Here is a 12,811-nt window from a genome sequence, read left to right on the forward strand (position 1 = left end):
GAAAAAACGTAGCCCTGGAGACGCGCAGAGGTCGTGGCGTGCAGCGGGGAGCCCACTAATAAGTGCAGTAAGCTGTATAAATACAAGCTATTATCACAGAGTTATTCCTATTACTATTTCCTGAACCAGCTCTGACTCACAATGGCTTTTGAATGTAACTAAATCCGAACACGATAGGATTAATTCAGCAATCTTGCTCCCACAGCGGGAAGCAATGCTTGAAGCGAGGAGAATCGGGGAAACACCACTGTAACAAAACAGTCGGTATCTCTGCTCCAAGCTCCCTTCATGCTAACCTCACAGCAGAGATAAGAAGACTGACTTTAAACACACCAAGTGTAATAGATTTACAAAACCAGGCAGAGCAGCGCAGCGGTCTGGGAGAATTGCCCCCAATATTTTTCACTGCATCCCAATACATTTGGCAATAATAAATCAGATCAAATCAAATCAAATCAATTCCTGCTTGCTTGCAAGACACATCTAATGGGAATTTGAATGCTGTTTGTTACAATGGCTCTGTCTGGTTTTGTAAGTCTATTACACGTGGTGTGTTTAAATTCAATCTTCTTATCTCAGCTGTGAGGTTAGCATGAAGGGAGCTTGGAGCAGAGATACCGACTGTTTTGTTACGGTGGTGTTTCCCCGATTCTCCTCACTGCAAGCATTGCTTCCCACTGTGGGAGCAAGATTGCTGAATTAATCCTATCACGTTCAGCTTTGGTTACATTCAAAAGCCATTGTGAGTCAGAGCTGGTTCAGGAAATAGAACATAGAACATAGAACAGTACAGCACAGAACAGGCCCTTCGGCCCATGATGTTGTGCCGAGCTTTATTTGAAACCAAGATCAAGCTATCCCACTCCCTATCATCCTGGTGTGCTCCATGTGCCTATCCAATAACCGCTTAAATGTTCCTAAAGTGTCTAACTCCACTAACACTGCAGGCAGTCCATTCCACACCCCAACCACTCTCTGTATAAAGAACCTACCTCTGATATCCTTCCTATATCTCCCACCATGAACCCTATAGTTATGCCCCCTTGTAATAGCTCCATCCACCCGAGGAAATAGTCTTTGAATGTTCACTCTATCTATCCCCTTCATCATTTTATAAACCTCTATTAAGTCTCCCCTCAGCCTCCTCCGCTCCAGAGAGAACAGCCTTCGCTCCCTCAACCTTTCCTCATAAGACCTACCCTCCAAACCAGGCAGCATCCTGGTAAATCTCCTCTGCACTCTTTCCAGCGCTTCCACATCCTTCTTATAGTGAGGTGACCAGAACTGCACACAATATTCCAAATGTGGTCTCACCAAGGTCCTGTACAGTTGCAGCATAACCCCACGGCTCTTAAACTCCAACCCCCTGTTAATAAAAGCTCTATCCACTTGAGTGGCAACCTTCAGAGATCTGTGGATATGGACCCCAAGATCTCTCTGTTCCTCCACAGTCTTCAGAACCCTACCTTTGACCCTGTAATCCACATTTAAATTAGTCCTACCAAAATGAATCACCTCACATTTATCAGGGTTAAACTCCATTTGCCATTTTTCAGCCCAGCTTTGCATCGTATCTATGTCTCTTTGCAGCCTACAACAGCCCTCCACCTCATCCACTACTCCGCCAATCTTGGTGTCATCAGCAAATTTACTGATCCACCCTTCAGCCCCCTCCTCTAAGTCATTAATAAAAATCACAAAGAGCAGAGGACCAAGCACTGATCCCTGTGGCACTCCGCTAGCAACTTGCCTCCAATCCGAAAATTTTCCATCCACCACCACCCTCTGTCTTCGATCAGATAGCCAGTTACCTATCCAATCGGTCAAATAGTAATAGGAATAATTCTGTGATGATAACTTGTATTTATACAGCACTTATCATAAATCTTCTCAAAGTGCTTCGCAGGAACATTATCAAACAAAACACATGTTTGTTATTTCATTTGACAACAAATAATTTGGCACTGGGTCACATTCGGAGATGCTAGGTTTGGTGACCAATAGCTTACTCAAAGAGACAGGGAGTAGTCTTAAAGGAGGAGAGAGAGAGAGAGTTGCAGGGGGTTAAGGAAGGGAATGCCAGAGCACCAATGGCTCGCAGCAGGCCAGACTTGGAGAAGCACTGAGATTTTGGATGCTTGTACGTCTGAGAGATGCTTTAGCGATAGGGAGGGGTGAGGCCATGGAGGGATTTGAAAATAGGGGTGAGATTTTAAAATCAAATTATTGCTGGGCTGAGAGCCAATGTTGGGAGACTCAGGACTGTCCTTATAAAGAAAAGCTTGCAGAGTTTTTTTTCATATTCGCTCAAGGGATGTGGGCTGGACCAGCATTTATTGAAGGCATTTAAGAGTCAACCACATTGCTGTGGATCTGGAGTCACATGTAGGCCTAGACCAGATTAAGATTCTTTTCTATTAATTCGTGGGACCTGAGCGCCGCCGGCTGGCCAGCATTTATTGCCCATCCCTAGTTACTGAAGGGCAGTTAAGAGTCAACCACATTGCCATCTAGGTCAGACCAGGTAAGGATGGCAGATTTCCTTCCCTAAAGGACATTCGTGAACTAGATGGGTTTTTCTGATAATTGACCATGTTTTCATGGTCATCAGTAGACTCTTAATTCCAGATATTTTTTATTGAATTAAAATTTCACCATCTGTCATGATGGGATTTGAATCCGGGTCCCTAGAACATTAGCTGAATTGTTGAATTAATAGTCAAGCGGTAATACCGTTTGGCCATCGCCTCCCCAGGCTTTCCTTAAATTTCCTTCCCTAAAGCACATTAGTGAACCAGATGTGTTTTTACAGTAATCAACAATGGTTTCATGGTCATCATTAGACTGTTCATTCAAGATTTATCTTTAATTTCACCACTTACTTTATTGAATTTCACCATCTGCTGTGATGGGATTCGAACCCAGGTCAAAGAGTGGCTGGGCCTTTGGATTAGTAATCCAGTGACACCCCACTGCACCACTGCCTCCCCGGAATGAAAACTCATTCCTTAAAATGCTGGCAGGCATTCATAATATGGATTTGAACAGGGTGGCTTTGAATATGAATGGAGAATTCTAAGATGTGCACTTAAAATGAATGAGCCTCAAGAAAACTAGCATATAGGAAACAGAAAGTTTAACGATACTGGAGTGGATTTTCCACGTCCTCGCACATTGGGTGGTACCTAGTTCATACGAGAAAATTGCAGGCCGGTAGCTGAGAAACAGATCAGCTTTTGGTACATGAAAACCCAGAGAATACACCCAGTGAATAGACTGTTATCAAAAATAGATGTTGTGTCTTTTGAATCTAATAGAACGAAATAGAGAAAATGTGTTTGGAGGTGATAAGGTTAGAGAAATAGTGAGAAGGTGAAAGATTACATGCATTGATGGATCTTTTGATAAAGCCAGCATTATGAGAAACCAACGTTACAAGAGAATAGGGGTTATGTTAAATAATGGGTATGGATTGATACATTATTTGGTATTTTAGTTTATGGATCAAGGATATGTATTTAAAACTTTATTTGGCCGAATTAAGTAGTATCATACAATAAGGTAGATTGTAAATACAGGGGGTGGGATTTTCCGACCGTGCTCACCCCAAGGCCAGAAGTTCCCACCTGACATCAACAGATCTTTGTATGGTCTGCCAAATTTCCTGTCCCGCCCATCATGATTCCTGTGGCGGGGCAGGATGGGAAAATTCCACACACGGCATTCCTTGACTCTACGATGTTTGAGTTATGGCACTGACAGTGTTTATAAATGGACATCCCATTTTGACTGTACAACGTTGGTTTCTACTTTGCGATGCCATGCCAGAATGTTCCTACATGTGCTTTGGCGTTCGGGTGCTGCCCATCTGCATGAATAAACAGGTCAAAATGTCTTTATTAGCTTGTAAACAAGCATTTTATTCTGTTAATCTTTTTGCACAACTCTCATGCTTTCAATGTGCTGTATGCTTATGTTTTATTTAATATGTGCCTAGATATATGTTGAAAAGGTAATTGACAGTGATCTAATGGCTTCATTATATCCTCCACACTAACCGATGAACTTGCGCTAAGGTGTGGAGGCAGCAACAATTGCCTCAGCGACTTTACAGGGTGAGAGTTGAGAGCATTTTATAGCACTGGGCACCTCATGAGTGGTACATGAACCAATCCCCCATTTATACCATTGTTTCTATGGGAAAATTGGTTCCGACTTACCATGTTTTGACTTACAATGTGGTTTTCAGGAACTAATTGTGTCATAAATCCAAGGACTGTCTGTATTGTGTGAGATAAGTAGGTTTGATGGGTTCATGTTCAGTTTCTGATTACATGCTCCCTTACACCCAGGTTCTGGTTGTTTAGGCTACATGAAGTAAATGGAAGAATAAGTAAGCTGCAAGTTGGAAATGACACTGATAAAAGCTTTGTGCACATCGGATTTTATTTACTAAATCTTTAAATGTAGAAGTTAGTGAAGAAGTAAGAAAGAATTTGCATTTATATAGCACCTTTCATGCTGCAGCCTACTCCAAAGCTTTAAAACCAATTAAGTGTCTTTGAAGTAGTCACTGTAATATAGGAAATGCAGCAATCGGTTTATGCACAGCAAGTTGCAATAAACAGCTATGTGATAATAGGCTGATTTTTGATTTAGTGATGCGGGTGATAGACTTTGAGTTGGACACTGGGGAGAACAGCCCTGCCCTTCTCCAAAATGGTGCCAGGAATTCTTTCAAGTCCACCTGATAGGATAGACGGGGCTTAGGTTTTATGTCTCATCCGAATGATGGCACCTCTGACAGTGCAGCACTCCATCAGTAATACATTTTTATAATTCATTCTCAGGACATGAACATCACTGGCAAGGCCCAGTAATTATTTCCCATCCCTAATTGCCCTTTAGGAGGGGGTGGTGAGCCGGCTCCTTGACCCACTGGAGTCCCTGTGGTGAAGGTACACCCACAGTTCCAGGGTTGGGAGTGTCAGTTTAGTTTATCTGCTCTAGTCACTGGAATGAGACTTGAACTCACAAGAGTGCCACCACTGTGTCAAAAGGATTAACTGTGAATTATTTATGCTGTAGAAACAGAAAATGCTGGAAAAGTTCACCGGGTCAGACAACATGTGTGGGGAGAGAGCCACAGTTAATGTTTTGAGTCTGTATGACTCTTCTTCAGAGTTAAAGAGAGGGAGAAATGTGAAGGATTATAAACTGTATAAGAGGGGGTGGAGCAGAGTAAAAGGTCAGCGATCGATTGGAGTTAGAAGAGATTGTAGGGCATGAGGCAGAGGAAGTGTTAACGGACGTGTGAAGGACCATGGAAGGTACTGATACTTGCATGAAGGTAAAATAGTAGGTAAAGGATCAGTGCTCAGTGAAAGCAAAGTTAAGAACAAGTAACAGATGGCCCAGTGGGAGAGGGGGAGTGGGGGTGTGTTGGGACAAAAATGACTCGGGTTAAAAAAAGGGGCCAAGATAGAGGAGAATGGTCACAATCTAAAGTTGTTGAACTCAATGTTGAGTCCAGAAGTCTGTAACGTGCCTATTTGGAAGAAGTGTTGTTCTTCCAGTTTGTGTTCGGCATCACTGGAACATTACAGCAGACTGAGGACGGATATGTGTGCATGAGAACAAGATACTGAGTTGAAATGGCAAGCGACCGGAAGGTTGGGATCATGCTTGTGGACAGAGTGAAGGTGTTCTGCAAAGCAGTCACCTAGTCTGTGTTTAACTTTCCCCAACATAGAAAAGACTGCATTGGGAGCAGCAAATACAATAGACTAAATTATGAAAAGTGAAACGCTGCTTCATCTGAAAGGAGTGTTTGGCCCTTGGATAGTGAGGAGGAAGAGAAATGGGCAGTATTGCACCTTCTGTGATTGCATGGGAAGGTGCTGTGGGAAGGGGATGAGGAATAGGGTGTGATGGAGGAGCGGTCCAGGGTGCTACAGAGGGAGCAGTCCTTGTGGAATGCTGGCAGGGAGCTGAGGGGGAAATTGTGTTTAGTGGTGGCATCATGCTGGAGTTGGCACAAATGGCAGAGGATGCCCTTTTGAATCTGGAGTCTGGTGGGATGAAGAGTGAGGACAAGGGGGACCCTATCATGGTTCTGGGAGGGAGGGAAAGGGGTGAGAGCACAGGTGTGGGGGAGATGGTTTGGACCTGGTTGAGCGCCCTGTCAACATAGTGGTGGGAGAACCTCGGTTAAGGAAAACGTCAGACACGACAGAAGCACCACTTCGAAGGTAACATCATTGGAACAGATGTGACGGAGGCGGAGAAATTGGGAGAACGGGATGGAGTCCTTATAGGAAGTACTAATAGCTACCTTGACTACAGCTCCTTACACCCCGCTGTCTGTAAGGTGGCCCCTGCTCCCCACCTATGCGATTCCTCATTTGAGTACAGAGTGCTGAGGGCAGGGGGCCCCCACCTACGAGGCTGCAGGAAAACCCAACAGGAGCTTAATGCCAGCTTTTTCTGGATATGGATTTCTATGCCAGTTACTGGCTGAATACCAGTGACAGCAGGCGAAGGCCCATAAATGCTCTTCACGTGGTTACTTAAGCAATGTGAGGTTCCCGCCAATTTTCCAGCCTGTGACTGAGTCCTCCAACACAAATATAAACGTCCATCCTGTGGGATTTTATGGAAGTGTCGGGGTCTTGTCTGTTGGCTGGAGAGCTGGCGAGAGGCCTGCATTGCCTCACAGGCACTTAAGACACATTCCCCAGGATTTACGGTGGAAATCCCACCTTGGAGTGCTGCCATCCAATCAGAGGCTGGCAGCTCTTTCGTTAAGCAGCCCTATCCAGTTGGAGGCTGAGGGAAGCGAGGCAGCTCCACAGGCCAGGGAGGATCTGGGTCTGAGGAAAAGTCCGGGGAGGTGTAGGGTGAGGACGTGGAGACTTAGAAATGTAGAAAATACGAGCAGGATTCAGTCCTTCAAGCTTGCTCCACCATTCAATGTGGCCATGGCAGAACCTCAACACCAGAATACAATGCACCCCCATATCATAGAATTGTAGAATCCCTACAGCGCAGAAAGAGGCCAGTCAGCCCATCGAGACTACATCGACAACAATCCCACCCAGGCCTTATTCTCATAACCCCACGTATTTACTCTGCTAATCTCCCTGACACGAAGGGGCAATTGAGCGTGGCCAATCAACCTAACCCATATCCTTTGATGCCTTTATAGTCTAGAAATCTATCTATTTCCTTCTTAAATGTAACTGAGTCTCCCGCAGCCTTCTGTGGTGGAGAATTCCACAAGTTCACCACCCTCTGAGTGAAGAAGTTTCACCTCATCTCAGTCCTAAATGGCCTACCCCATATCAGATAGCCTCTGACCCTCTTGTTCCAGAACCACCCCCCCCCCTATCCCTGCCAAAGAAAGCATCATCCTTGCATCCAGTCTGCCCAGCCTTGTCAGAATGTTTTACCTTTCAATTGGATCCCTCTCATTTTTCTAAGTTCCAGTGAATACAGGCCCAGCCAACCAATTGAGATAGACGACAGTAACATTCTGGGAGGCGGGGACGTCAGGGCCGCTTTGATCCTGCGAACCTTCAGCGAGGAAGCCGAGGCATCGATGTTTCCTCATGTCGATGGCACTGTTTTCTTTGCAAACAATCTGTATTTGGTAACCCAACCCAAAACCCCAGCGGGACACAATGCCATTCAGTTACAAGCTTGTATCTGGCACCTATTCAAACTGTCCAGCCAACTCAGCCCATTAACACAGAATAAACAAAAACAGAAAATGTTGGAGAAACTCAGCAGATCTGACAATACCTGTGGAGAGAGAATCGAGCCAACGTTTCAAGTCAGGATAACCTTTCGTCAGAGCAAAGGAAATGTTTATGTTAATGACCAAACGACAGAACGTAATGATAATGAACACAAATAATGTCACCCATGGTGAGCTCTTGTTGTGTTCAATTTGCCTTCAACTTATGTCTGCGGATGGTCATCTACATGTTATCCTCGATTGTATGCAAAGTGCCAGCGTGAGATTTATTGATTATATTTCACCATCAGCAGTACCTTGTTCCTGTCCTCGCTCCTGCAGGGCTCTCTGATCAGATGACAATCTTTGTGTATTCTTCCGCCTGCATCACACCCAGATCCTCATGGCTACACCAGTTGCAGCGACTATGATGACTCCCCGCTCCCACTGCCTTCTCAATGTCTGGCTTGATGGCCTTCTGAGGATAGAGGAACTCTATCCAAGGAGTGCGAGCTAATTTTATGCAGTGCCAGCCTTGCACGAACTAAAGTTGAAGTCTATGTTTTAGTCACAAGTAAGGCTTACATTAACACTGCAATGAAGTTACTGTGAAATTCGCCTAGTCCGGCACCTGTTCAGGTCAATGCACCTAAACAGCACATCTTTCAGACTCTGGGAGGAAACCGGAGCACCCGGAGGAAACCCACGCAGACACAGGGAGAATGTGCAAACTCCACATAGGCAGCGACCCAAGCCGGGAATCGAACCCGGGTCCCTGGCGCTGTGAGGCAGCAATGCTAACCATTGTGCCACCGTGCCGCCTCTCAGAGTTTTGCTGACATGTGCAGCCACTAAGCAGTGTTGTTAGCACTGGGCTGCACGCTTCTGTCATTTAAATGGGCAGGCTGCATGAGGCTTGCATATTGCCTGCGATGTAGCTAATTGGTGTGGGATAATAGATCTCCATCCCCGCTTTCAGATCTTATCCAATGGTTTCCCACTTCATCTGCAGTCCTACTGAGTTTTAACATCAGGTCATGGGTAATTTCCAAAGCAATGAAAGGCTGAACTGTTTCTATTCTAATAGAGGAAAGCACAGCAGCTAATTTACACACAGCAGACTCCCACAAACAGTAATGAAATAAATTACCAGGTAATTTGCTTAAGTGCTGAAATTCCCCTGGCCCTGGATTCTTTAAACAATTGCAGGGAACTCTGGAAATCAAACAAAGGCAATGGACTCAGCAGGATGTCAAATGGGATGTTTGCTGCCATTTGTTTTCCTCTATAAAATTTTTATTTAAAATGTGCTTTCTCAAAAGACCACTGGCTGGATTATTTGACAAACACTGAGGGCGAGATTCTCCGGCCTCCCTGTCATGTGTTTTCTTGGCAGCAGGAGGCAGTGTGCCCTTCATTGGTGATGGGCTTGTCTGGTCCCATCATTGTCAATGTGATTTCCCATTGAAGCCACCCCACACCGCCGGGAAATCCATAGGCGGGGGTACACTACCGGCGAGACCAGGGAATCTCACCCTGACTTTTGGGTTCACACACAACAGTCAACCCTGCTCTAGTGAATCTATGGGGGGTTCCTGAGCTGCCCTGCCATAGCTTCTGAATATTGCTCTGCATTCTCCATTATAAAGCTCCTTCGGGACGCGAGATTGTGTAGCACACAGCAGACAATGGTCACTCTGAGGCTACAGATGTACTGTGGCAACACAACCGCCCAATAACTCAAACATCAAAAGGGTTTCTTCAATGTTCAACAACTTTCATTTCAAACCACTTTGCAAAGTTTCAGTGGAAAAAATGTGGGATCTGATGATCACAAACTTGGTCAAAGTGGGAAAATTTTGAGAAGAGTTTAAAAGAGGGGAAGGAGGTGAAGGGAACCCCAGAACATGGAGCCTATTGGCAGCTTAAGTCATGGCCGCTAATACTGGGGAAAAGGGAGGCGTAAGGGTGCACCAGAGGCGAAAAATAATTCCAGATAGAGATTTGTCAAAATTCATTTTGTGGGATGTGGGTGAGACTTGCTAGACCAGCATTTTTATTGCCCGTCCCTAGTTGCCCTTGAGAAGGTGATGATGAGCTGTCATCTTGAGGGGAGTACTGAGCTGTTGGACTGGATGGGATTGAGGTTCATAAGGAGGAGGTGTTAGCAATTCTGGAAAGGGTAAAAATAGATAAGTCCCCTGGGCCGGATGGGATTTATCCTAGGATTCTCTGGGAGGCTAGAGAGGAGATTGCACAGCCTTTGGCTTTGATCTTTGGGTCGTCATTGTCTACTGGAACAGTGCCAGAAGACTGGAGGATAGCAAATGTTGTCCCCTTGTTCAAGAAGGGAAGGAGGGACAACTCTGGTAATTATAGACCGGTGAGCCTTACTTCTGTTGTGGGCAAAGTTTTGGAAAGGATTATAAGAGATAGGATTTATAATCACCTAGAAAGGAATAATTTGATTAGGGATAGTCAGCATGGTTTTGTGAAGGGTAGGTCGTGCCTCACAAACCTTATTGAGTTCTTTGAGAAGGTGACCAAAGAGGTGGATGAGGGTAAAGCGGTCGATGTGGTGTATATGGATTTCAGCAAAGCATTTGATAAGGTTCCCCATGGTAAGCCTTTGCAGAAAATACGGACACATGGGATTGAGGTGATTTCGTGGTTTGGATCAGGAATTGGCTAGCTGTAAGAAAACAGAGGGTGGTGGTTGATGGGAAGTATTCATCCTGGAGTTCAGTTACTAGTGGTGTACTGCAAGGATCTGCTTTGGGGCCACTGCTGTTTGTCATTTTTATTAATGACCTGGATGAGCGCGTAGAAGGATGGATTAGTAAATTTGCGGATGACACTAAAGTCGGTGGAGTTGTAGACAGTGCGGAGGGAAGTGGCAGGTTACAGAGGGACATAGATAAGCTGCAGAGCTGGGCTGAGAGGTGGCAAATGGAGTTTAATGCGGAAAAGTGTGAGGTGATTCACTTTGGAAGGAGTAACAGGAATACAGAGTACTGGGCTAACGGTAAGATACTTGGTAGTGTGGATGAACAGTGGGATCTGGGTGTCCATGTGCATAGATCCCTGAAAGTTGGCACCCAGGTTGATAGGGTTGTTAAGAAGGCGTACGGTGTGTTAGCTTTTATTGGTAGAGGGATTGAGTTTCGGAGCCAGGAGGTCATGCTGCAACTGTACAAAACTCTGGTGCGGCTGCACTTGGAGTATTGTGTACAGTTCTGGTCGCCGCATTATAGGAAAGATGTGGAAGCGTTGGAAAGGATGCAGAGGAGATTTACCAGCATGTTGCCTGGTCTGGTGGGAAAATCGTATGGGGAAAGGCTGAGGGACTTGAGGTTGTTTTCGTTAGAGAGAAGAAGGTTAAGAGGTGACTTAATAGAGGCATACAAGATGATCAGAGGATTAGATAGGGTGGATAGTGAGAGCCTTTTTCCTCGGATGGTGATGGCTAACACGAGGGGACATAGCTTTAAATTGAGGGGTGAGAGATATAGGACAGATATTAGAGGTAGTTTCTTTACTCAGAGAGTAGTAAGGGGATGGAATGCCCTGCCTGCAGCAGTAGTGGACTCGTCAACATTAAGAGCATAAAGGGGCTTTAGATTGGTTTCACTCGTCGGCGCAACATCGAGGGCCGAAGGGCCTGTACAGCGCTGTAATGTTCTATCTTCTATGTTCTATGTGGTGTAGGTGCACCCCACAGTGCTGTTAGGGAGGGAGTTCCAAGATTTTGACCCAGTGACAGTGAAGGAACGGTGATATATTTCCAAGTCAGGATGGTGAGTGACTTGGAGAGGAACCCAGGTGTTCCCAGGTATCTGCTGCTCTTCTAGATGGTAGTGGTTGTGGGTTTGGAAGGTGCTGCCTAGGGAACCTTGGTGAATTCTTTTGATTTGGTTTGATTTATTATTGTCACATGTATTGGGGTACAGTGAGAAGTATTGTTTCTTGCACGCTATACAAACAAAGCATACCGTTCATAGAGAAGGAAAGGAGAGAATGCAGAATGTAGTGTTACATTCATAGCTAGGGTGTAAAGAAAGATCAACTTAATACGTGGTAGGTCCATTCAAAAGTCTGAAGGCAGCAGAGAAGAAGCTGTTCTTCAGTTGGTTGGTACGTGTCTTCAGACTTTTGTATCCTTTTTCCGACCGAATGTGGTGGAAGAGTGTATGTCCGGGGTGCATGGGATCCTCAATTATGCTGGCTACTTTTCCAAGGCAGCAGGAAGTGTAGACAGTGTCAATGGATGGGAGGCTGGTTTGAATGATAGACGTTCACGACCCTTTGTAGTTTCTTGCAGTCTTGGGCAGAGCAGGAGCCATACAAAGCTGTGATACAACCAGAAAGAATGCTTTCTATGGTGCATCTGTAAAAGTTGGTGAGAGTTGTAGCGGACAAATTTCCTTAGTCTTCTGAGAAAGTAGAAGCGTTGGTGGGTTTTCTTAACTATAGTGTCAGCATGGGGGGACCAGGACAGGTTGTTGGTGATCTGGACATCTAAAAACGTGAAGCTCTCGATCCTTTCTATTTCATCCCCGTTGATATAAACAGGGGCATGTTCTCCTCTACGCTTCCTGAAGTCGATGATTATCAACTACGGGGGTTCCTGCAGTGTATCTTAGTGGTACGCATGACTCCCAGACTGATCAGTGGTGGAGGGATTGAATGTTTGTGAGGGAGTAGCAATCAAGCAGGCTGCTTTGTTCTGGGTGCTGTCAAGCTTCCTGAGTTTTGTTGTGGCTCAGGAGATTGGAGATAGGCATTGCACACCAGGATGATCATTTTAAATTTGGGAGATTGGCGGGGGCAGGGGAAAACATAGGCAACAGAGCTTTGGATGAGATGAAGTTAACAGAGGGTGGATGGAATATAGGAAAATAGCCAGGAGAACATTGAGATAGTCAAGTGTAAAAATAACAAGGGCAGGGATGAGGTTAGCAGCTGCAGATGGGCTGATGTACAGATGGAGGCAGAGGCAAGTAGATAGTCTTTGTGATGAGGGCAAAATGGAAGCCCAGCTTGGCATCAAATAAAGCCAAAATGGATGTTGAG

General features: G+C 45.3%; 1 protein-coding gene across 2 annotated transcripts in view; it reads right to left on the reverse strand.

The window, feature by feature from the left end:
- Window positions 1–12,811, reverse strand: part of LOC144492405 (uncharacterized) — a 202,283-nt gene that overhangs the window by 139,610 nt on the left and 49,862 nt on the right. Inside the window, exon 3 of one of the 2 annotated variants that reach the window (XM_078210412.1) lies at window positions 8,889–8,953. The exons of the other annotated variant lie outside the window; for it this stretch is intronic. Within the exon in view, the coding sequence (XP_078066538.1) occupies window positions 8,889–8,953 (65 nt within the window). The remainder of the gene's footprint in view (window positions 1–8,888; window positions 8,954–12,811) is intronic. 2 annotated transcript variants of the gene reach the window in all.

Source organism: Mustelus asterias, chromosome 4 (genome assembly GCF_964213995.1).
Source record: "Mustelus asterias chromosome 4, sMusAst1.hap1.1, whole genome shotgun sequence".
Taxonomy (NCBI): Eukaryota; Metazoa; Chordata; class Chondrichthyes; order Carcharhiniformes; family Triakidae; genus Mustelus; species Mustelus asterias.